Here is a 27049-nt window from a genome sequence, read left to right as displayed (position 1 = left end):
ATTTGTATCTTATTTTTCTGTATTGGTATCCTGTGAAACAGATTTGTTTTAAAATGAGCTATCTTACTTAAACAGCTAAGTACATAAGCACCTATATAAGCAAAAAGGTTTACATTTTGTAAGAAGGAAAAGATTAAATGTATATACTTACATAACCCTAACTCTAACCATTATCATAACCCTAACCCTGTTTTAAAAGGTGCTTTCTTACTCACACATATAAGGACACAAGCACCTCTATCTATATTGTCTATGCCTATATTGTCTTGTATAATAATGATACAATGTCAATTTCCCCTTTATGGGACGAATAAAGGTATTCTATATTCTGATAACGTTCTTGCTGTTCAGCCATGTGACTCAATTTCCCAGCATGCACTGCCAGGAGGACGAGTGCGAGGAAGTGAATCACAGCCAATAGTCTTCCTCCTTACACGGAACTCCGAGAGAAGAGGGAAGTTCAGTTTGTTTACATCGCAAGAAGAAACCTGTCTGAAGACTAGACACAAATGGATTAACTAAACGTCTGCTCTTTGGAGATTTCATTTTGATGAGTGTAAGTCTTGTTTGCATGTAAGTCTATTTCAAGCTAAAGTAGCTAACGAATACGACTAGAGTAATGCAATTGCTAACAAGCTAACAGCTGAAATACAGGTAGCTAATAAGGAGGATGCAAATACTTTCCCTTGTGATCTAATCATTCAATCCTAACTTGAGTTTGCAAGACGTCGTCTAGCAGTTGTATATTGAACTTATTTCGAATCTTCAAATGAACGATGTGTCACTGCAGTAGAGTGGGGCGAACACTGGCATCCTGTGGTGTTGTGCAGTTGTTGCACTCCAACATTTAACGTAGGTGAGTTTGTGTTGTAGGAAACTCCCGGGTAAAAGGAGCAATTTGTGTCTTAAAGCCAATAGAAATTATTTTGCATTAGGTTGGAGTTACTGGGTCGGATGACACGAAAGGTATACAAATTGAGACCTTTTAATAACTCTTGAATTTTAATTATAACGTTCGTATAAAATACAAGGTGGACTAAAATCCACTAAAAAAATAGTTTTGTCTTTTTTGTCCATTGTAGTTAGAATGATATCTGATTATGATGGCTTCAAATTCATTTGTTCACATTTCATGTAAGCTATAGAAAATAAATCTGACTTTTCAACAAACAATATACCACATTTCATTTTAAATATTCATATAAAATGAAAGGTGGACAAACAAACACTTTAAAAATTGTTTTCGTCTCGTACTTGTCCAGTGTAGTGATACATGGCTGCATTGATTTGGAGTCATTAGGTCACATTATATGAACAAAATCAAGACTTTTCAGTATAGAAAAGCAATAGAAAGTTTATTAAAAATCAATAAAAATAGATGTTTAAAATGTTTCAAGTGTATTAATACTATTTGGTTTGAATTGATCGAATTTTGAACATATATATTTATAAAACACAAGTCTTAAGTGAGTGGTTTCTCGACTAAATCAGGTGTGTTTTGATGAGTGGTTGCAAGTGGTCATGTGACATATGTTGCCCCTTGGGGGGAAACATTTTGAAGAAATATATAATTCTATTAGCCTAAATTAGTTAAAGGTGGGGTAGGTCATTTTGGAGAAACCGGCTCGAGATCGCTAGAATTTGAAAATACACAACCGGAAAAAATCTGCCCCTCCTCCAACACACACGAACGCGCACATGATCAATGAGGGCACGAGATAAGTTTGTGCACAGATGGAAGGCTGACAGGCAGGTAGGCCATCCAGTTATTTTAGCCAGGCCGGCTAAAATGATTGGTCGTGCTTTTTACAGCGCGACGGCTTCCACAGATGACATTTTTTAATGTATTTATTGTCAAAGCATTTAATATAGTCATTGCTATCGTATGGGCTCAGAACAGTCTCATAATACACACATGCACACAGAAGGATTCACACTTGTATTTCATGATCCGCAAAAGGATTCACACTTGTATTTCCGGATCCACATTTGTGTTTGTCAATGCACACACAAATATGTTCCGTTTCATGTAAATAAAATCCAAATACAGAAAAAAGTTTTACATATGTATCTTTGATCCTCACATATTTGTTTTCCGTTTAAAACCGCTGCACCTACAAACACAAACCGCTTTATGTGCATGGATCGCTGTGCATTCGTGTGTGGGTTTTTTGAGACTCCCCTGACGGTCACCCGATTCGTACTTGTAATTTTTTCTATCTATAGCCAATCAGATGTCTCCTCAATTCTAAGCCAATCACATGAGCGCGCCCCCACGAGGGTAGATTTCTTGCGTTTATGACGTAGCGCTTCATGTACGCATTTTGCGCTGTCCGGAGCTGACAGGTCGCTAATTTCAGGACACTTCCACTCTCAGTACATTGCCACTTTCCGAGCAGGAAATGCACGCAAATACAAGCCTTTATATTATTAAGGTACAGGGCCACTTTCCGAACCATTAATGAATGCTTGTGTACACAAAAACGGCAGGCAAAACCGTTTTAAATGTGTGCTTCCTGTATGGCGAATACAGCTGCTTTATTTATGTCTGTATGAAGTTGTTGTGAGTGTGGAGGGAGCAGCTACAGGTTAGCTTAGCCTAATCGATCAGTGCACTACGAAGCCAGTGCTAGACAGTGAACTGTCAACGGGGGGAGCCCGCCGGTCATTATCGGCCGATATTCACTCTTAATAGTTTGATCGGTGCTCTCTATAAAGGCCGAACAGGAGAACTGGATCTGATCGATATGGACATAAACGCGAGTGAAGTTTTAGCGAGCTGCATGAGAAACTGACGGGCTGTCAGGAGAGAGGGAGGGAGAGAGGAAAAAGAGATGATCCTTACTCCCGTGTTATTAGCCATATCCGGTCATAGTCCGGTAATTACCTGCTAACGGAAACTCTGCTTCACAATTCTTCTTCTTATTATTATTATTGAAACATGACCGGTAAGTTTCAAATTTGTCCGGTAAAATAAATTCTGTCCGCGGAAACCCTGCTCCGGACAGCGCAAAATGCGTATATGAAGTGTCATGAACGCAATAAATCATACCCTCGTGGGGACCCGCTCATGTGATTGGCTTAGAATGAAGGAGACATCTGATTGGCTATAGATAGAAAAAATTACAAGTACGAATCGGGTGACCGTCAGGGGAGTCTCAAAAAACCCACACACGAATGCACAGCGATCCATGCACAGAAAGCGGTTTGTGTTTGCAGGTTCAGGGTATTTAAACGGAAAACAAATATGTGAGGATCAAAAATACATATGTAAAACTTTTTTCTGTATTTGGATTTTATTTACATGTATATGAAACGGAACACATTTGTGTGTGCATTGAAAAACACAAGTGTGGATCCGGAAATACAAGTGTGAATCCTTTTGCGGATCATGAAATGCAAGTGTGAATCCTTCTGTGTGCATGTGTGTATTATGAGACTGTTCTGAGCCCATACTATCGGGATGTTAACAGCATTCCATGGAATATAACAAAAAGTGTTTCTAAAATAAATTACATACCCCACCTTTAAGCAAAACTGTTCCTTTTATGACTCTTGGTAAGACAAACTTTAAACAACTTTCATGTAATCCAGGTGTTCTTAAATATATCATACTGAAGCACACAGAAGTACATTTGTTTAAAGTGATGTTTAACTTAATCTCCTAATTGAAACCGCAAACGTACTCTTACCCAAAGTCCACAAGCTTAGTTTAACAGATCTTCAAAGATAATATTTGACCCGTCACATCTCGTTTCTGCTCCAAAGTGTTTAACAAGTCCAAGAGCTGCTGTCGAGAGTGTACAGTATATGTGCATGTGTGTATTTTATTTATGTTAAATTACATCCATTTGAGACAAACAAGTTTTGTAATCACAATATATGCCTATGTTTTCATGTAGCGGTCTCTGTGTGATAGAGTTTGTGGGTGACTGTTGGCATAAGGTTAATTTCCTCCTCTGCTTCACTAAAACCTGAGCTCCCGACACAAGTCAACAAGAGGCGTTTGTTCCTAATTCGGTTTAGCTTTTTTTTTCTCCCCGAAAATTAGTATTTATATATTCACATCAGCGAGCCATATTGGCTTCCCAGCAGAGATGATGGCAAGACATTAAACAAATCGTGTGTAACGAGGTGATCATAAAACACAACCCTGTGGTGTCTCACACAGACCTGTCATTATGGCAAAAACAACAAACACACACACTCACGCACTCTATTCCCAGGCTACATACACACACTAAACACATCCTAATACACACACTTGTGTTCTGCCCCCCATGTTTTTCCCTCCATCATCATAAAAGGTGAAGAATGTGCCGTTTATTTCTCAGTAGGCTTCCATGAGTGTGTGTGCGTGTGTGTGCGTGTGTGCGTGTGTTTGAAATGTGATCGTTAGACTGTGGTTATGAGAGTTTAACTAGATTAACATAATATGCTTGAATATATTTTACCACACATTACTGCCAATTATTATTGTATTATCCATTCCTGCTCTAATAGAAAATGGGGGAATGATGTGGGCCACACATGCACATTATACATTAGTGCACAACTAAATACATGGGCAGGTATTGGACTAGGGCTGCACGATATTGAAAAAAACTGACATTGCGATATTTTTTCCCCCTGCGATATATATTGCGTTTTTTTTAACTATATTTAACCGGATGAAGGATTTTAGTCACGGACGTCTGGATCTTAAAGGGCCCATGTCATGGCCATTTCCACTGATCATAATTCCATTGTTGAGGTCTACTAGAATAGATTTATATTGTGCATTTTTCCAAACTCACATTGGTTTCTCATACAGCATCTCTGTAAACTACGTGTATTCACTGAATTTCACTCTCTGCCTTTAAAGGCTCGTTGTAGCTCCAAAAGCTCCAGCCCCCACCCTCCCTGTGAGCACAGTGTGCTCTGATTGGTCGGGACGTTGTGAATCGCGCTGAGCTCCGTGGAGGTGTTGTTTCCTTGTTTAGGATACACAGCCAAACACAGCCAAACTCATCCTGAGCACACACAAACTCACAGCCGAAGTAAAAACAATAAGTGTGGCTTGATATTGAGTAAGAAAAAGGTTGATAAACGCTGTGAGAATGGGTCTGCAGAGAGAATTTCGCCGCGATCCCAACTGTCTGTTATCAGCCTGCAGCCAGGGAGGAGAAATCAGCAGAGCTCCCTGCACGTAGATGTGTGTGTGAGGAAGTCCGTGGATTGGTCAATTTGGACCAATCAGCGGGGGCTTAACGTAACGGCTCCGCGGACGTAACGTAACGGCTCCACGGATTGGTCCATTTCGTTCCGGGTACGGCTTGACATCATGCCGTACCCGGAACGAAATGGAAGAATCAAATGGACAATGACGTATCTCCAACGAGGCGTTTTGGGGAGGTATTTTCTGTGTTAGAGTTTTACTCGCTACAGGGTGTACTTTGAGGGTTTGTGACTCTGCAGACCGTTTACATGCAGAAAAACCTTCATAACACACAAGGGGACGGGTAATAACCGGAAAAGCATGACATGGGCCCTTTAACTGGTTGACTCATCATACCTTAAGTCATGATCTAACATGTCATGATAATGCGTGTTGCTTACCCTCAAATAAGGGGGTTCATCTGTGAATGAAGAAGAGTGGTGTCTTGAAGGGATCCAAGAGATTAAACGTATTACATTAAACTATAAGAAGCTTCATTATCACATTAGGGAATTAACATACGTGACAAAATAGGTCATTTAACTTTTTATTCCACAATTAAAACGTTTTTTATGCAAATAGCAGCAAAGTAGTGGACATCTTTTAAACAACATTATACAAATAAAATTAAGAACAGCTATACACCAGCTCCCTGAGTGGTTTACAAAATTACAACTTAAAATAAATATAATAATTAATTAATTAAAGGTAGGGTAGGTAAGTTTGAGAAACCGGCTCGAGATCGCTAGAATTTGAAAATACACGACCGGAGAAAATCTGCCACTTCCTTATCGAGCCCCTCCTCCAACACACACGAACGCGCACATGACCAATGAGGGCACGAGATAAGTTTGTGCACAGATGGAAGGCTGACAGGCAGGTAGGCCATCCAGTTATTTTAGCCGGGCCGGCTAAAATGATTGGTCGTGCTTTTTACAGTATTACGGCTTCCACAGATGACATTTTTTTATGGATTTTTGGTCAAAGCACTTAAGATATTCATTGCTATCGGGATGTTAAGAGCATTCCATGGAATATAACAAAAAGTGTATCTCGAGCCGGTTTCTCAAACGTACCTACCCCACCTTTAAGCAGATCTTTATTTGTTTAGGCTAGCCATGATGACCAAGAACACTTTGTTTTACTTTGCACTGACTGTTGCTAAGACATTTTGATTTAAAAAAAGGTTTGTGAAACAAAATGGTTCACAAGTTGATATTGTTATGTAGTAGTTCAATTTTTCAAAGTTATTTGTTTTATGACAAATTATATTATTATTATAATTTTATTTGCAGCATTGTCTGTTGTTATACAGACTTGACGTGTCTCATCCAGGCCCCAAGCAGCCACCGCTTCTCTCAGCCCCGCTGCGATGTTCTCACTTTTGTGATTTTCTGGGAAAAATGCAGTTTGCAAACAGCGACTTTTCAGTTCTAAGTCCTCATCAATAAAGTGCACCGTCAGGCTTATGTACGGCTCCGTTGTCCGGCTGGACCACAAGTCCGTTGTAACAGCATAGTATTCCACTTTTGACAGCTCTGTTTCAACTTTTGCCCTGCATTTCTCGTACAGGTCGGGGGTGGCGACTTGAGAAAAATAGGTGCGTGACGGTATTACGTACCGCTTATCAAGTGACCGGATCATTTTCTTAAAACCCTCTTTGGTAACGGTGTAAATTGGTACCATGTCTTTTGCCAGGTGAAATGTTATGGCATCTGTGATGTCTTTATGCCGTTTTGAACCTTTCTCATATGGTGTAACACCGGCAAAGGCATCTGAAATAGTTTTTTGCTTTGGCTGTGGATGGCATTCAGATCTGACTCTGCACTCGTCATTCAGAGATTTGTGGTGTCTATTCAAATGGGCGAGTAAATTCGACGTGTTACCTCGGGTTGCCGAAACAACTGCATGGCACTGTCTACAAAGTACCTTTGTTTGGTCAACATCAACCTTTTTGTATCCAAAATAGTTCCAGATGGCAGATGTTGCTTTTCTTTTTGGAAGTAAATCTTCATTCTCGCCGGTATTGTCCTCCTGTGCCTCGCTAATTTTTTACCGGTGTTTTGATGGTCTGCAAACTAGCGGGGCCGGGCCTGCTGTGATCTGATCAAGAATGATTGTGATTGGTGGTTTGCTGTGCATGCAGAGCCTGCATGTCACTCACTCAAGTACCCCTGACATGAGAGCCGCGCAAGTTTTCCTTTTGTAGCAAGCAGCAAAATAATTGTAACATGACGTGTTTGAGTTAATTTACCTACTTAATATCGCACGTCCTAAAAAAAAAAAATGAAAAAAAAAAAAATATTAATAAAAAATATTAATAAAATCGCACGTCCCTGCGATGTGAATATCGCGCATGCGCATATCGCGGTTATCGCCATGACACGATATATCATTCAGCCCTATTAATTGGACTGATGTTATTTTCTAAATATATGTTTTTGAAGTGGAACAAAGAGATTGTCAATAGAACATTATTTATTTTGGAGGGCAGTTGCATTCACTGTACCTTTATAAACATTCCAAGTGTTACATTTCATTATAAGTCACACATAACATACAAGCAATTGTTTGATACACATCTTTTTCTTTATTTATGGTAACAAGTTACGACACATTTAATGCATATTCAATAGCCTTTATTTTATTTCATATAAAAGTTTTAACTGCTGATTGATGACTGTGCACTTTTTACGTCACCAGTATACCTACATTTATTGTACTTAAATAATATATTAATGGGGTGTAAACTGTTTATTAGACTTATTGGCTACTATTTATCACACAACCATCACTTTAACAGCACTGTGTTAATTTAGTCTCCAAATGCTAAGATCACCATGTAAACATTTTGACATTGCAGAACCCCTCATACCCACAAACTAAAAATGATTAAGGAGAGATATTAAAATAATAGTTTTTTTTTCCTATTCTTACTTAGGATTCTTACATATGACCTGAGTCCATTGGGAAGCAGCACAATGTCTCAGCTGCAGCAGCGGACCCAGCCCCCGTTGGACGTCCCGGCGCTGCAGTTCTGGCTTGACAAAGCAGTGGCTTGGGGCCAGGCTGACAGGCCCGACACTCTGAAAGACACCTGCCTGCACATGAGCAGACTGAAGGATTACCTCCAGCAACTTCTCACACATATCAACAACATGGTGAGCAGATGTAGGAACAAAGTGAAGCTGGTGTATCACATTTGTCATAATGCAAGGGAAACACTGAGATTTATATCATTGACACATTGGCATAACACTTTTCTTCCCTAGGTAAGCTTGTATCAGTAAGGAGGCCTCTTTACAGTTAAGACACAACTTGCCTAATAAAAAAAAATTGAGATCAGTTAATCAGTCTGGCCACAGCTGTCAAAAGTGAATTAAAAACCCAGCACGTCTAGTACACACACACACACACACACACACACACACACACACACACACACACACACACACACACACACACACACACACTCTGTCTCTCTGTCTCTCTCTGTCTCTCTCTGTCTCTCTGTCCGGGCCAGGACATGAACAGTAAGTCCAGCGTTGGCCGGGTCCTCCGAACAGAGGTGGCTCTGTGCGGTGCAGAGGCTGTGTATGTCTGGCTGGCAGTGCTACAGTGTTGAGTTAGTCAGGTAATAGCCGCATTGGGACCTCCAGCGCTAACCTAATGTATCCCCATATCAGGTCCAGCAAATTTGGGAAGGGGGCAGAGTACAGGAGGGGTGCAGGACTGTGAGATTTCAGTGTTACTACAAACTTGCCCCCTCTTTCCCTTAGCACTTTCTGTCTTTCTGCTTTCTATAACCATATTTCTCTCCACATGATAAAATGTTTTTCTCACAAATGTTTTTCTTTTTAGTCTTACAGTCATGGTGCTCTTGCAGGTTTTCATTTATGATTTTGTACATCCATATATTATGCACCTTCTAGAGATGGTTAGAATCATTCTAAGTATCTTTGTCTGTTTACCTTTCTACTTCCTGTCTACTTTGGAAACTATATTTTTATAGTTTAAACATTGATTGGCTATTATTTGTATCTATCTGGCTGCTTCCCTGTTAGCACTTTTCCTCATATACATCATGAAGAGTTTTCAGCATGTGTAGGACGATGGTGCGGAAACAAAGATGGAAAAAGATGGTATAGCTTAATTGGGTTGAAATAACTTTTTACTGGCAGTGGGCTCATAAAAGACCAGCTGAAGATATCTTGCTTCTTGGCAGCCTATAACATCCTTTGATGACTTAACAACTGTGCTTTATGCCCTAAGATAACAAATATTCTTGGTTCTTATTCATTTCCAGTTTTAAACTTTGCAGTCTATGGTTTAACTTAGGAAACATACTCCATTCTTCTAAATATTGAACTTATTCATGCCTATCTGTTGTTCAATATGAGGTTGGAGCCAGCATCCGCTTAGCTTGGTTTAGCATGATGGGTTGAAACAGAAGGAAAACAACTTGCCTGGACAGATTTCATCTGTTGCGGGCAGACAAGATGAAAGAGATTGGTAAGGGGAAAGTAAGAGGGCAGGATGTGGACGATAGAGGGTGTAACCCTGGGCACATATTGCACAGACACATATTAAAGCGGTATAGATCTACTTGTTCAACTTCAGGCAACAGTAAAAAAGCACATTTCCCAATATTATTTACTACTCCTTTAAAGAGTGCTTGCCTATGTGATTGTTCATTTGCCAAACCATATTAAACCCACCTAGAATTCCCCTACATTTTAGCCATGGTTTCTACACCACTACCGCAGTATTGCACCACTCTTCAAAGGAATCCTGCTGCCCAAAATAAGAGGTGTGGGGAATTGAAGTTTTAAAGGTCACCTACTGTATTATGCAAAATCCACTTTTTCATGTCTTTTATACATAAACATGTGTCCCCTCTGTGTAAAGAGATTCTGAAAGTGTCAGGAAAAAAGATTCACTCTCTTTTTGTCCTGATCCATTTATATAAAAACCTGTCTGAAAATTAGCTGATCAGATTTTGGCCACTTTATGATGTCATAACGATTTTTTGGCTTGTGTAACTGTGGGGGAAACTTCTGTAGCAATTGGAAACAGGACTCAGAGAGACACGAGGAGAGCTGGAGCTTTGATGCCAAACACTGATGGTTTATTTGGAGTTACGGCCGGAGAATTGACAAGACAGGTGGTGTGTCACGAGTTGACACAGCGGTTGAGATGCCACAATCAATTCTGAAGAACCCTCCTGTAGCTCGAGGTTTTAACTAGTTCAATCTTGACTAAACAGCTGAGGACACTGAATCACAGTTGTTGTCGCTTATGGCTCGGGGTCATCTACACCCTGAGAAGGATGTGTTCCAGGTGTCCCACAACAATAACTATCTCTGACAAAGAGTTGCCCGGTCATAAACTGGCAACATCAACAATATGCTAGGGCAGCCCCTCCTTATGGGAGATAACGGCTGCTCAAGGTCGGTCAGCTTTATTCAATTATTCAATTATTCCCCAACAGTAACCATTAGCCAATAACCAACCAAGGTAACCCCCCCCCCCCACACCTTATCACCTGAATCTCCTCCTAGAGCACCATTGTGTTCTTTTTAACCAAATATCTCTCAGAGGGGCGTGGGGAGTGGCTCCTTATTTTCATCTAAAGTAACAGACAGAGAATCAGCACTTTTGAAACAGGGCTGAAACAGAGGGGTTTATGGGATGCTACAATGCATGATCTGTTTAGTATTTGGAGCCAAACACTTCAGAGACATGTTTTGTATAGATCTGAGACCTATCATATATTGATGAAAAACAGTATAATAGGGGACCTTTAACACTCAATCAAGTGTATATATTTTGATTCTGCTCCCCATACTAACTTTGCTATTTGACAATGGCTACTCTGGTTGTGGTTCAGTGATGTCAGGAACAGAAGTGTTTTCTCACTATTCTCTTCATCATTGCCTATAAACTTGTCCCATTTGCCTCCCTGGCTAGAACATAATCAGTCACTTCTGTCTGAGATATCTGTGCCTAATCAAGACACATTGTTCCCAAGCCTATTTATAATTAAAGAAAATGACTTTGATAGGGATTTTGGCCCTGATAGCCAGTGATAATTACTTTCTGTTGTGATTTCTGCTGTCACAAAGTATTAAAACAATTCTTATTGTAAATGAACATTCCATTATAGAGAGCCGAAGTCCCTCCCTTTCTGGTGGACCTCCATGGGACCTTATTTCGGAAAAATGATGTATTGGAGGAGGGAAATGTTTTGAATCTCACAATAAAACCTATAGTTGATATTTTAAAATAGTGTACATCTTGTTCCCCTCTCTAGGATCACATGAGAAACCGATCACCCAACACCATAAACTCCACTGTATGTACATGGCAGTGATGTAAGCCAAATCATCTTTGGTTGAGCCACAGCACACTGCTTTAATTTCAACTGGCTCATGATAAATGTCTTAGTGTGGCCTTCTTCTGCATCAAAGCTTTTCTCTATAGTTTAATTGGCTCAAAGGTGAAATGTATGATATACTACTTAAATATGGGATTGAATACCAACTAATTTGGTAATGTCACATAAGCATGATTCTTGCACACGTGCAGAAATGCTTGTAAATGTAAGTAATACGTCGTCACCCCTTTCATCTACTCTATATACATATATTCCACTGTAGTCATCATATTGTAAGGAAGATGTGTCCAACCCCTTGTTACGAACCAAGAAAAGTAACAGCAGTGCTGTGGTACACCTGTGGATTGGAACTATTATTCAGTTTTTAAAACATTTTTAAAAGTCCACTTTCAGACTGAAGGCACTTGTTTCAGTCTCCAAAGCTTTACTTTATGTTTTTGTGTTGTTCCCTGGAGATTACAAAAAAAGTTGTATAATATTGGACAAATATGCTACATTTTCCATTTTAAACTATAGACAGGATGGGAATTTGAAAGCAAATGCATATTCGAATATTCGACCCCCAAAAAAACGGTTAACCGAAATGTACATATCCTATAAAAAAAAAAAAATGTGGGAAAAATGTTGCCAAATAATAATAATAATAAATACATGTAAGTCGAATTTGTTAAATGTATTGAACTGATGATCACAGTTTGAACAGTTGACAGCTATAGGCCTACAGCTTTCATGCTTAAAACATAACTTGGTTTTTAAATTAAAGAGGGATCATACACGAACAACATAACAGGTTAGGGTAACGTCACCCTATTACAACAGAGATCAACAACCTATAACAGGGCCTATGCACAGAATGCAGCTATTCAATACTCATTCTTGTTTAAGAATATGAGCATGTCTACTCAGGGGAGAGGCGGGTGCGGAGACAATTCACAATCAGGCCAGCTGTAGAGAAGACCCTCTCAGCTGGAATTTGGGCATAAGATGAGGGTTGAGTCTGCGTGATCTGCGTGTAGGGAGGGGCAGCAGCCATATCATTAGCTAGAGCTAGATCTGATGGATTTGGACATAAACGCGAGTGAAGTATAACCGGACGCGAGAGAGAGATCGGCACAGCTCTGCCCGCTGTGAGGGACCGGTGAGTGGAGCAAAACACACCTTTAGACCTAACACACTTAGCTATGGCACTGTCGTATACATTGAATGATTCCATTTGATCATATGTAATCAACTTAGGCACTCCTCCCAAAAAAGAAAAGAAAAAGAAAATTACAATAAAAATATTCATAACTCATATTCTCATATTCGAAAACCTGAATCATTTTGAATATTCGATTAATCGTTCCCATCCTTAATAGACACCAAATTATTTTAGCTCTACTAAATATAGGGAAATGTCTTTAAACCCAGTGGTAAAAACTGGGTTGAAAACAAGTGTTAGTAATCACCTTCTGTTTGAATCTGGTTTTAAATATCTAAAAACAACCAGCTGCAGTCTTGTTTTTCACATGGTCCTTGTTTGTGCTGTTTTTGGTATCCAGTCACACTCAAGTTACTGTGCACCAAGTCTTCTTTTTTTCATCAGTTGGAGCTGATAAGTGTCCCTAACATAATTGGACATTTCCAAACCTTAAAGTGGACCTATCATGCTATATTTGAAAAATATATTGTAGGGCCATACCTATATAAAACATGTCTGTGAAGTTTCTTTTTCAAAATACCAAACAGATCATGCATTTTAGCCATGCCTCATTTCGCTCTATTTGCTCTTTTTCAGCCCTGTTTTTGCAAGGGCTGATTCTGTGACGTAGCTTTAATGCAAATGAGCTGCAGCTGACCACGCCCCCCTGCAGGAGAGGGGAGCGTGCTCTGAGATCAGCTGCTGGGCTCTCAGAAGAGGGGGAGGAAAAGAGAGGCTCCGTCCTCCGTGTATTATTCTTATATTATTATATAGAGTCTTCTTCGCTGCTTTTGTGGAAGACTATAGCGCCACTTACAGGCCTGGCATATGTACTACAGCGTCTCCAGCGCTTTCGAGTGGTCTCTCATTCCCCTGATAGGTGGAGAGTTGCCCATATAGGCGGAGCACCCCTTTTCTGACGTCAGAAAAATTCAAATCTGTATCAGCTCCGTTGCAGCCCCGTTTTTAGAGATTTGGGTATGGAGGAAAAGAGAGAGGGTTGTGTTTTCTGACACTTGGTGAGTTCCCTGACACACCGGGGACACATATTCATGTGTAACAGACGTACAAAAGTGCATTTTGCATGATAGGTCCCCTTTAAGTATAATCTAGTGTAATCTAATATTGTCCCAAATCAAATGTGTAGAAGTCAGGATTAAGGGCTATTCAAGTTCTTAGATACAGTGTGGCCCTGGCTTAAAAACCTTAAATGCTTAAAACCTTTATGATTTAACTGGCTGTGAGGTGAAATAAATCCCATCGCCTGTTGTTTGAGCGGCATAAACAAGCACAGACACACAAATACTTAAACTGTCACAGGTATAGCACCCTCTGAACCAGAGCCCCACTAAAGCCCCTATTCAAACTATAGTTGTAATGACCAAATGTACCAACATACGGGAAACAAAGCTGATGCATGAGTAATGTCCTTTGCACCTGCGGATGTGCCTGTTTTTCAATTCAATTTCCTCAGCCATTAAGTAGAACTGTGATCTTTAATGTTTGTTGTTGTGGCACAAGGTTGCTAGGTGGGAAGCATAAACTAGGAGGAAGTAACAGGTGAGGTGTTGCAAACTCCTATAATACAGTGAAACAATAAAGTCATTTTAATCTTTTTGGATTAGTTTCACTTTGTTGAGTCTGATTATGCACCAGATTAAAGAAAACCCATTACTGTATGTGCCTTCCACTCAGAGAGAACTAACCTACTTAAGTTATTAGTGGAAGCTAGGCGCCTCAAAGGTATAAGAGTATTCAAGATGAAGAACATGTGAACCATTACATTCATTATCCCCATGCCTGTGGTTGTCTCTGTGTGTCCCTCAGAGCTCCACATCAGAGACCATGAAGAGGCTGCCTCTCCTGGGCCAGTTCCTTGGCCGACTCTGCTGGAACCCTTGTGTGACTGCTGATGGTGAGAGCAACTGTAACTCCCTCTGTATTTGGGAATGCGGACTTATGATAGTCTGTTTACTAGCATGAGTCACTGTAATGCTTGTAATCTGTGTAAAGGGTCTTATATAGAACTAGAGATCTAGCGTCCATGGTGTCTTCCTGTTTGCAGCTCCGGGGAGATGGCTGTTGTTTCAGTGTCTGTGGGGACTGTACTCGGAGCATCCAGGCGATGCTGTGGAAACAAAAGCAAATCAGTGGATACGGGTATGGAGTCCTTTTTCTCTATCTGTGTACTGTTAATAGTGTACTGAAGTTAATAAGATATACAATGTGAGCATGTTTTAATATGTAAGTACAGTTACGGTTGATTTCATAGTGATGCAATTTAATTGAACGTTGCTATATCATCATATTGAATTATTGCCAAGCCCTATATAGCTGAGCTGTATTACAGTCAATTATGATAAAGGCATGTATCCGTGCTGTGATTTGTTTAGGTCATATGTACCCACCTGGTGGGGGTACACAGAGACTGAAGACAACATAAACTCTCATGGTGAAGCTTGAATAGGAGAGGAAAACACGGAAATATTTAGAATATTTAATCGACTGTTCAGTCCGATCATAACACTATTTAGTTGTTATAGTATATTCTCCAATCTTCCATCCTTTTCTCATGCCTGATCTGTTTTGCTCTATATGTCCTGATTAGTACTTGACAGACTCGACATACAGAGTTATTATCATCCCTTTAACAAATACTCCAACAAACTATAAAGAGTCTGTCTTTGAATTCCTTTGCGCTGCTGAAGAAATGTTTGATCTAATTTACTTTAAATACAAGCTCTATTTCGCCCGGCCCTCTGTGTCTCCTCTGCAGTGGGACATAGATGATGATGAGTTAGATTGAGTATTTGTTAGTCTTGTGCCCAGAACCTATAAAAATCTTTTTGAAAGCAAAGAATTTACTGTTTCACTGCCTCTTGTCACCATAGAGAGATCGGCTTTTATATTATGTTAGTTGATCCTGCTCACTGTGTTTTCATGGCGCAAACACACAAAGTAGGGAGAGAGAACAGAGGGAAAAAAAGATTCTGCAATTTTAAACTCTGAGAAGGTTCAAACAGATGGCGTATGATAAACAGCGTTGAACCATCACATTTTTGCCAGTGTTTGTATTCTTTTGATTAATTTCTCATCCAATAAAACAGCTTGCTAATTAAAGCAGTGCCTTGAAAGTAAACCTTGAATTTGCCAGATGGTCTTTGACCTGTGAGAGGGGAAGTGGAGTGCATATGTGCATGGTTGTTTTTGTGTCAATATTAAGTGTTTTTTATGGGCATATTGCTCTTTATAATTGTGCATATGTGTAAGTGTGATGGTGTATTGCATTTTGCATTATTAGGACATTGATATATTTTTTCCTTCAAATCAAGGAAAACATTTAGGGTTATATCCTGGCTTTTATGTTGGTGTACCTTCAATCTTTTTATGAATTACTTCATCATTGCATATAGAGCCATTACTGATACAAGGGGGAAATCACGGTATTAAAGGATTCCAGGCCGCGAACGTTTAGGTTTGGTTTTGTGCATTAATACATTAGTATGTTGTGCATTGATTTCTCAAATAGCAGGAGAAACATTAATATAGGCCAATGACTGAGACAAACTCTGTGAAAGTGTTTTCCTATCTACAGACTCCTTCTCAAATAGTTATCGCATTCATCAATGAACATTTAAAACTGCTTGTGTTCAAAAGTAATTTAAACATTGTATAGACTTAGTTATTGTAGCTTTATGTCTGTGGTACACCACTGACGGTCAGAGTTAAAGGGTTCCCAGGGTCCACTCTACTCAAACTTACATTACAGGATGAAAGTGATCAAAGGGCACAAATACAATGAACTCATTACCAACTCTGTAGCTTCTCCTAATTCTCCTTCTCTTATTCTCCTAATAAGCTTCCACTCCAAGACAAGAGTGCCGGGAAACAAAAACAAAACAACCTATTCACCACGGCTCATCCCATCTGGGGGAGCAGTGCAGATGTATGGTTTGAGGCCAGAGATGGTCTGTCTCTCTGTCTGAGTCTCCGTCTGAGTCTGTGTTGTGTTGAACTGCCTCTCCTACATCGCAGATTTCAGCCTGTTTTCTGTTAGCCCTGTCTGATCTTGCTACCCAACATTGTTTTCTTGCTTCCTCTATATAGACTGAGGGTCTGGTGCTAAGTGGCACCTAAATACTGTGTTTATGTACGTTTCTGCATGTGCTCGCATATGTGCAAAAACATGTGTTTCACTGCTACTGTATATACAGTTAGTGGCCACATGTATTTTTCTCCTTAAATTATGAGAGTATTTTGCCCTCGCCCTGACATCTTCCCCTTACCCCCTCCTGTCTGCCTCTCCTCTCCACATCTAAGTGTTCTCACCGGTTTTGATGATGCTGGGTACAGCCACATAGCTGCAGGCCATGTTAGATAGTCATTAATTCAATCACTGCTTTTCGCTCCATCCTGTCCTAGCAGGGGGACCACACAGTGCTGCAGTAACATGGCATGATCTTTGAGGGAGATGACAGATAAGTCAAGCATGAGAGTGTAATATTAGAGGCCTGGAGGACGGATGGGTTTGATAGCTTAATTTTGAATGACTCAAACAGGGTGAACCACAGGTTGGCCCTCGAGCTACTGTGGCAGCTTTATGGTTTGAAAACACATTTTGAACTCTCTGCTCACACGTCTGTGAAAATAATGTTTCATCTTTATCTTTCTGTTCTCTTGGGTGGCATCCTTTTTTTAAATCTGACTCCCTGGAATTAGTATTTATATTTCTTCCTTTATGTTTCTTTCTTTTACTTGGAGTAGTTTGTGAAATATTCTTATTTCTAATTGTCTTTGTTAAGTCAGTTTGATTAGTTACATGGGAAATATAAAAATGTCAATCTGTGGTTATACAGTGGAGTGGAGTTAGCTGCTATTCATATTCCTTAGCTGCCAAAAACTTTAAGCATTGTCCTGTGAGTCTTGATATCAATTTGAGTGGATACAAATACACTAACCGTACGGAACAGTTAGTTAATTTATTCCATTGATTCGTTCCCATTTTAACGTACACAGAATTGGAAAAGCCGATTAACACTGAGAACTTGTAGTAGAACTTAAAACCATTTTTCCATTTGTTAACTCCATCTATTTATGTATATTGAAATACCTTATATTCCTGTGGTCAGAAGATGATAGATTGATCTTTAATATAACTTAACATTCTTAAAATTCTATTCTTTAATGCATTCTGTCACTGCACTAAGTTTGAGCACATTTGCTTATAAATTCATTATTTTTGACTAATCCTGGCTTTCTGTATTATTTTATATAATAATCTATTTTGTCTCTGCTGACCCTCTGAGGCTATACTTAAGACATTGGTTTTGGGAGAATTCAGTCATGGCTTTAGTAATTGTTAACAGGCAACCATCAAAACCAACCCAACTCTTTGCCTGGTGCATTTTTCCACACCCTCAGTTATAATTTTAGATTTATGGAGGGATAATTTCTATGGCAGCAACATGTCCAGGCCCCCAAAGCGAGCTTGGTTGCTTTGTGAAAGAGAGATGACTTTTGTCCTAAAGTATGTGCCTTCTATTACATTTGCCCTTCATTCAATCCTCAGGTGACCACACCCTTTATTCCCGCTCTTAATGTAGCCATTCCCGTCCCTCTCTGCCATTCCTTCTCACCAGCCTTCCTCCCTCTGTTATCCCCCAGCCCCACTGTGCCTCTCTTACCCACTGTGGGATAAGTGTGATTAGTTTTGTACAGTATGTACTCAATGTGCAGTTTGAGGGCGCTCAGATGGTAGTGATTGGGGTTGTTTTGTGAGACTATGTGGAGGGTAAGCATCTTAGCGTGCTGTAGAGCCCAGCCAAGTAAACCACACAGCTCCACCAGCAGCGCTCCAGTGCTCCTTCGTTTTTTATACTTCACTTATTTTTCCTTTTTTACATATTGTGCCTTTCTCAATGTGTCTTTCCTCATCCTGCGTTGATAGTCTTTCATCTGCAGTCCAAAAGGATTTGTACTTTTTTAGTCTACTCTTTGCGGTGAGGTTGTTGCTGTTTTCGGTTCATTTGAGTTGTAAAAACAGATGCGTGCTGAAGATGTGAGGCCTTGGCTGTTTCTGTTGGATCACACTTTCCAACTTGTAACAGTACATGATGGGAAACTTTCAACTTTTTCCAAATATTTTATACTTTTTGAAATATTCAGCTTTTTAAACTCTTTTTTTAACATGTAACTCAATGGGAGGAACCTTCAAATCCTCTTTTACCTACACCGTGCGCCAAATGCTACTCCTTCCACATACTTTCAGCTAGAGACTTAATTCCAACTTTAAAATGATCACAAGACCTTCAGCTATTACAATCTTATTCAGATTTTTAATATCTTTTACACTTTTTGAGATATTTAACTTAGTTTGGAGCTTGGTAAAGAGGCCTTCTTTAGATTAGTGTGTATTGCGCAGCTCGTTGAGTCTAGAGTGCTTTGATCTCAAAACTTGAGATTCGCCTAACAAAAAGTTTTTAACTTGCCATAACTCCCAAACCCTACACTCATTGGACATAATTGTATGCTTGAATTGTAGGAAAACCTCTCCTATGTTGAAAAATAAAATAAAATTAAGCAAAAAATTAAACAAAATGCCTCTTGAGGGCATGAAGTGACAAAACCTTTCAATATGTCTCAATTAAGGCCCATTGTAAATTCAGCCTGATCTTTCGTCAGAGCAGCAGCTGCACACCTTTAGTAAATCTGCCAAAAATGCTACATTATTGACCCGAAAGTACACAAAAAGCAGACTCAGACGCTCCTCAGGGTCCTGACATGCTGCACACGTTGACATTTTACTGATATCAGCTATCGTTTTTAAACTATAGTTAGAAATGTAAGAGGTTTATCTCTCATTCAGATCAATGGAAAGGCTCTCCTTTCACTGCACATCTCCATGGTAACCTTTGATCTCTGCACACAGGTGTTTGATAACGTCGTCACCATGGTAACCTTTGATCTCTGGGCTTACACACAGGTGTTTGATAACGTCGTCACCTCAAACACAAACACAATGGGTGTTTCTCAATCTCGAGTAAAGCTGCTTCAGAGCCACTATTTCAAGCATACTACGTCATCGAGTGCCGCCGAAGTACTGTTCCAATCTCCAGCATACTTGGAACTCTACCGAGCCCGGCGTACTCCGTTTGGAGAAATATCGAGGCTGCACATGAGTAGACTCCGCGGTCTTAAAATCGCCACAATACTTTGCGCACAGACCAATTTCCCCAAATCTGTGGCGGAAGATGTAAGGCGGGCCTCTCATATGACGCACACCTGCACACTTGCTAGCGTGTTCCACTCTTCGTTTTCCGAATGCCAGGAAGTATTCTTGACTCGATTCTGAAGCAAGATGCTCGGCAGACATGTGCTACCAAGCAAGCGCACTCGCGATTGAGAAACACCCACAGACTGTCTCAGCCTATTATTTTCTCTCTGATGGAGACTTCATACTGACTTCAACATGTTCCACATATTTTATACATTATTGGTGACGTATGGTTTTAGTTCAAACGTTTGCAGTTAAAATATTCTGCTGCTTTTCAAAGTGTTTTTACTTTCTTTTCTCTTCTTAATACACAGTAATTCACTACTACTTACATTTAATATCTAACTCCTTCAGCCTACTTTCAGCTACAGAAACCATTCAACTATTACCAGGGGTGCACATAACTGGTACGCAGGTACGGCAAAAATCTGAAATGCGTACCGTCACTTGTGTCACTAAGCTCCTTTGCGTAGCGACGTACTTGTGAAGCTTTTCCAGAAGGCGCTTAGATCACTGGCCGACAGAGTCGGTCTCCGTGTGCACAGACGGGGCTGCTGTTAACGTCGGTCTGTACAATGGAATTGTGCCAAAATTACACCAACCGGCTGTGGAGGGAGACTCCCCTGTGCACATTCTGCACGCTCAGCACCCCCCGTCGGCGGCGGCGTTCGCGACACAGAGGGCTTCATCACATAACTTTACGTGGGGCCAGTAGTTGGAGTACCAAACACTGACTCCTGGTACTCATCTGAGTACCTCACTGAGAAAGTTATGTGCACCCCTGACTATTACATTATTCAGCTATTTCAGGACATTGAGGCTATACATTTAGTTGTTTATACCTTTTTTAAACCTTTTCTTTTAAATATTAAGCTTCTTCACTATTTTTCCTACTCTTCCAGTTTAACATTTCACTTTCAAGTTTTCAACAAAGTCATTGCAATGCATTTGAGCTTTAACAATTTTGATTCAAATCATTTCACTTTTCTGCATTTCTCCGCTCAGTTCAGCAACACACTTACTTGGTTTCTGTAGCTAAAAGCAGCTACAGAGACCATTCAGCTAATAACATATTCAGCTTTTTCTGCATTTTCTGCTAAATTCAGCAACAAATGTTCACAGTTTACAGCATTCGCACGCATTTTCTGCAGGAAATGCATTTTCTAGTTATGATTAGCTTTTTCTTCACAGACGAGAATCAGGGGAGTTTATTAGTCTAGTTTTATCAGTGTATGATGAGGCCCCTTCTGAAAAATGCTTGTAAAACACCAAGGCCCTCTGTAACAAAGAATGCTCATTTCTGAAGCTGCTCATATGCTGTCCATACATTCTCACTTACTGGGATGCCTTTTCTCCACTCATGTGGTTCAAATGATGTGACGCCACCAGAGTCATCCTATTTTACAGTAACTAATTAGCTTTGATGTCAAGGGTCTTGGGGTTTGTGCAGATTGTATTAAAGTCTTGTCTAATGTTATAGATATACACATAAAGTACAAATAATCAGCTACACATTATGTTGCCCGACTTTCCGCAGAAGGTGCTGTGTCAGCTCGCCACAGAAGAAGACGATGCTGCAGCGCAGGCATTAATGAAGCGAACGGGTGTACCACCTAAAGAGTACCATGTCAAAGTACTTAGGAAGGTATTTGCCTTTATTTTTATTGGCTTATTTGTGCCTTTGTTGATACTTTATGTATGTTATTAAAGCAGTACTAATTCCTTCATTTCAGATGGTGGCAATGCTGCAGGAAAACATTGGGAAGAGCTGCAGTTCTTTGGTCGACATTAATCACAGGTATAACACAGAAGTAACCAGAGCTGTAACAGTTATTTTCCTAGTTGATTAATCTGCTGATTCCTTTCTTGAATCATTTTTCGGTCTATAAAAATCAAGAAATAGTGGGGGGGAAATTATCATGTTTTCAACAGCCCATTTTAAAGTGTTCACATATCTTGTTTGGCTGTCCTACAGACAAAATCAGAAAGAAGTGAATCCTTACATTTACCAAGCAGACACGTTTTAGGGACTTCTTTATGAAAAATATCCACATTATAAAACTAGTCGCTGATGAAAAAGTCTTCCCCACTTACGTTATTGCTGGCATGCAGAGTGGTATGCAATTTGTCAGAATTAAAGTAAAATCTTAACATAATAAGATTTGTATTTACTTGCACTATTTTATATGTTTTATTATTTTGCACTGTTGGAGGAGCCTGTGACCTAAGATTTTCATCGACATAACTACACTGTAGCTATGTACAAATGACAATAAAAGCCTTGAATCTTGAGATGATATGACACTTTTTCTTTGCAGGTCATTGATTAGAATTTCAGATAATGCAGATTTTGTCTCGATGCAGGTGTTCGTGTGACAACCTTCTGGCAGCGTCAGAGGCTTGTGTCCCCCTGATCTCTCTCCCCGAGGCGGCTCCTCTCATCAGAGCTCTGTTGCAGCAGCCAGCAACTTGTGTCAGGGCAGCACTCAGTCAAGACTTCCTGGACGCTCTGACCTCTGCCTACTCCAGGTAGGGAGTTCCTGCTGTAAAATATGTTTTCAATAAGTTTTACTATTGATTTACTGTATTAGATTAATCCTTTTTGGAATATTTCAGATGTTATATAATTAGGTGCTGTTTTCTTTCAGAAAATGCGTGTTATTGGAGGAGCAGGAAGTAGTCTCTCTGTGGTATCATAGCCTGTCCAGTCTGGAGGAGGCAGTGCTCAGTTTGCTGGAGTGTGTTCTCCCCGACACAGGGTACACACCACAGGAGCTGAAGCGGCAACTGGCACAGTCCTTGCTGGTGGGTACTTCTTTTGTTATGAGGACTCAAAATCCTAACTTAAAAACCATAAAGGCATGCGTTTCTGCGATAGATGTGATCTGATTTGCACAAAACATGTTTCAATTATGATACTAATTTTGTTTAGGGCTACAATTGTTTTTCTAATGAATAAATCTGCTGATTTTCTCATTTAGAGTATAAATGGCCAAACGGTGTCAGATATTGCTGCATCGTGCTTTACCAGAGCATGAGGCGACATCTTGAAATTGCTTGTTTTGTTCAACAGTCCATAAGCAAAAGGTATTCAGTTTGCAATGAAATGAAAAAGACATGAGAGTGAATTTCTCTTTTGAGAAACTGGGTCTTTGTTATTGTTAGACATTTTTGCTGGGGTGGAAAAATACTGATGAATACATTTTATGAATAGTCTCCCACTTATCATGACAATGGTGGATGAAATAGGTGAAATGTCCGATTCTTTTTCAAATCTGGTTTTTACAAGTGATTTCTAGGTAAGTGTGTAGTGGAACCCAAGATTTAAAGTATATTTTTGACCTTTTTTTCCTCCAATATCGTTGTGGGAAGGAGTTGGTTTTTGAGAACCAGGCAAAAGACCAAAGTATACTGAAAAGTTTTTGTGGACCTGGAATTGTTATTTGATCGTGAGAGTGCTTCTTAAGCATACCATCAACTTGTGATACTGCTGTCGAGTAACCAATGATGTTCTAGTTTGATCTTCACAGTTAGAGTTGGAGAGAAATGTGTAGATTATTATGTCATTGTGCTGTGGCATTTTCTGCTGCATGAATTAGCGGCATTGTTCGTACATTGGTGACATATTGCTGTTGTTAAATGGGTTTGTTATTTACATAGTTTGACTCATCTGCCCTGAATTACAGAGTCTCACATCAGAAATCATTCCACACTCCATGTGTTTTTAGCTCCATATTGAACTGCTCTGTAAACTGTGAAACCAAATAGCTTGAATATAAGGCCTGCTCATTTATTTTGAGGTATGGCATTTGTAATGTTTTTGTATGCATAGTTCTTGGAAGCGTTCCATTGTTTTTTTCCGGTGGATCTTTATTGACTGTTTTTGCCTGGCTAACTCATGCCATTTGGCTAAGCTCTGCATGAATCTCACATCATTTGGCTAGCTCTAAACGGCATATCACATAATTTGGCCTGGGCTACGCAGCTTTACTGAACTCTCTGTCACTTGAGACCTTGGCCTACTCACTTTATATTACTTAAAACCATGCCTTGTTCAAAAGTAACAAGTCATTTCTCATTTATAGGTTGTTATGGTGTTGTTCAAGATAATGTCCTCATTACTACAATGCAATCAGAAAATACCAGCAGTGTTTTGTGTTCTTTTAACTTGGCCTCCAGTGGCTGCTTTTTATCCCATAATAATTTGGAACATGCTCATAGACATATAATCGCACAGACATATTATGCAGCCAGTCTGAGAAGCAAGGATGACAATTAAATGATTACATGTGTCACTAAAACTACACAATTCCATAAACCTCAGACAAAACACTTTAAAATCTAGACCTATCTATAAAGTAATTATTCACCTGGTGGGCAAGATGTACAAATGGAGTGGAGGGTAGGAGGGTAATCTATTTGGACATGTTTCCTACAAATTGTTTATGCCAAACATCTGTGCCAAGAAATACAATACCTTGTGCGTACAGTTATGAATGGAGTCCTATTTACCTAGGTTACTGATTGCCTGTGCCTTTTGGGAGTTTTAAAAACATCAACAAAACAAGAACTTACCTGTCTATTGCCTCATGTTAACTTAGGCAAAATTGTAAGTTGTGTCACTCCTGTGTTTCCCCGAGTGATGGTCACTTGAGCTGTGTATATATATCAGGCTAGAATGCACAAACGTTTTCAGTTTAAGAAGACTATCCAACAAAAGTTAGGATAGATTGGAACACATTGGTGTACATGTTTTGTATGAACTGCCTAACACACAAATGTACAGGAATATGCCTGCATGTCAATTGAAGAGTCAGTATAAGAGAGAGATGGTTTCTGTATAAAAAAGTGAAGTGTGGTGTGTGGTGTGTGGTGTGTGTGGTGTGGTGCGTGTGTGTGGTGTGTGTTGTGTTGTGGTGTGTAGTTGTGTGGTGTGGGGGTGTGTGGTGTGTGTGGTAGTGGTGTGTGTGTGAGTGTGGTGTGGTGTGTGTGTGTGTGTGTGTGATGTGTTTGTGTGTGTGTGTGTGTGTGTGTGTGTGTGTGTGTGTGTGTGTGTGTGTGTGTGTGTGTGTGTGTGTGTGTGTGTGTGTGTGTGTGTGTGTGTGTGTGTGTGTGTGTGTGTGTGTGTGTGTGTGTGTGTGTGTGTGTGTGTGTGTGTGTGTGTGTGTGTGTGTGTGTGTGTGTGTGTGTGTGTGTGTGTGACAGACATGTTGGCTGTTTACTTCTCTGTCCTGCGATGGAACTATTTGTTTACCCTCTCATCCATCTCTGATCCACCTCTGTTTTTATCACCTTGCTAGTTCACACGCACATGTGTGCATGCGAGCCCTGACACACATATAAACATACACTCTCATGCCTCCAGCCGCCATGCTCTGTTTATGATATTGCATCTGGTATAGCGTGTCAGGCGTAAAGAGGGTGGGAGGCATACGTTTAGGTTTCACTTAGCCTTCAGGTTGTTTGGATCAGAGGCCTGTCTGTCTCTGTTGGTGTGCATGTGTGCAAGAGCCACACAAAAAGTGAGAGGCGTACGAGCTGACTGCCTTGTGTCTCCTCTCTTCTCCCTTTCACTCACTTGTTTAAACTGCAATCAAAAATGGGAAACATGAAATTATGCTCACATTCCTCATTTTGGCTGGTCCCACCGCTCTGTGATCTAATGAGAGACACAGACCCAATAACAATAAACACTCACATCCTGGGCCTTCCTGCCAACGAAGATGTTTGTTGTGTGCTGTAATTGACCCCCCTTGAAATATTAGTGGTAAGTTATGGAGGAGGATGCTCAGAAAACCCATCTGTTTTCAGTAGGGGCAACTATGGCAGTCTGCACACACGCATGCATGCTGGCATGAAAGCCACATACGCAGGATCACACTGACACACATAAAACGCAGGCCAACGTATTGCGGATTCCAAACTAAACAGTAACATGCACGGCACGTTTTGTTTGATTGATGCTGTGCAAAGACAACAAAGAAACAGACATGGCACAATTGAGGATGAAAGCACTTGATTAGTGTTGGATTATTGTAATGACGCCATATAAACACTGGGTGGGGCTGTTCGTACTGATTGACCTCACTTAGTCTCTGGTCTGTTACCCTGGCCCTTTTCATTACATTTGGAGGTACATGTGTGCCTTGACAGGAGGAGGAAACAAATCTTAAACGCCTCTTTACAGAAACGGGTTTTATGGTCATTTTCGGCTTTGATGTACTGAATGCTTTTTAATAGTGGGCAACTGTGGCTGCGGTGATCTTTCAACCAGAAGGTTGTTGGTTCGATCTAAGCCAATGCAGTCAATATGTCGATGTGTCCTTGGGCAAGCTACTTAACCATGAGTTGTTCCCAATGGCATGGCCAACTGTGTATGAATGCGAGTGAATGTTAGCTTCCTAGAGCAAGTGGCACTGCTGTGTGTGAATGAGGTGTGAAAGGGTGAATGGTGACTCGTAAAGACTGGATAAGTAAATCCATTTAAGTACAGTCCATTTATCATTTAATAGACGCTGTACTCCATTATTAACTGATGACACAGATGGCAGGTTTAAAATGTGCTGTATGTGATTCAAACAAATAGAAAACATATACATGTATGATTGTGGTGCTCTTTAACTACATATGCTGCTCTTATGATGAAGAATATATCCTTATAGGAGTGTTCAGGGAGAAAGTGAGACTAATTGGGGACTACAACTAATATAAACGTGTAGAGAGAGGCTGACGTGGAGAGTACAGCTATTAAATGTTTGCACTGGGGCGTTTTAGAATGTGTTAAATCTAAAACACATGATGAATGTGCATTAGGCAGAGATGAGAGAGTGAGTGTGTGGGTGTGTGAAGGAAGAACTGAGTGGTTAATGAGGAGAGAGTGAGAACAAGGGGGAACAGTGGCTCAATGGGGGTGTATAGATGATGCAACAGTGACATCCAGTGGTCATATATCGTAAGTTAATATTGCAATTTGGTTAAAGGTCCCATGTCATGGCCATTTCT

The 27049-nt window shown here is 40.1% G+C and overlaps 1 protein-coding gene across 1 annotated transcript in view; it reads left to right on the top strand.

The window, feature by feature from the left end:
- The first annotated feature begins 441 nt into the window (after positions 1-441).
- The window catches only part of fancc (FA complementation group C), a 35983-nt gene continuing 9375 nt past the window's right edge, over positions 442-27049 (top strand). The window contains 9 exon segments of the mRNA XM_034118757.1: positions 442-556; positions 8139-8358; positions 14602-14689; positions 14840-14934; positions 16634-16720; positions 21585-21692; positions 21781-21845; positions 22412-22576; positions 22696-22852. Coding sequence (XP_033974648.1) covers positions 8179-8358; positions 14602-14689; positions 14840-14934; positions 16634-16720; positions 21585-21692; positions 21781-21845; positions 22412-22576; positions 22696-22852 — 945 coding nt within the window. The 5' untranslated portion in view covers positions 442-556; positions 8139-8178.

The sequence above is a fragment of the Trematomus bernacchii genome, unplaced genomic scaffold (assembly GCF_902827165.1).
Source record: "Trematomus bernacchii unplaced genomic scaffold, fTreBer1.1, whole genome shotgun sequence".
NCBI lineage: Eukaryota > Metazoa > Chordata > Actinopteri > Perciformes > Nototheniidae > Trematomus > Trematomus bernacchii.
This window is presented reverse-complemented; position numbering and strand designations above follow the sequence as displayed.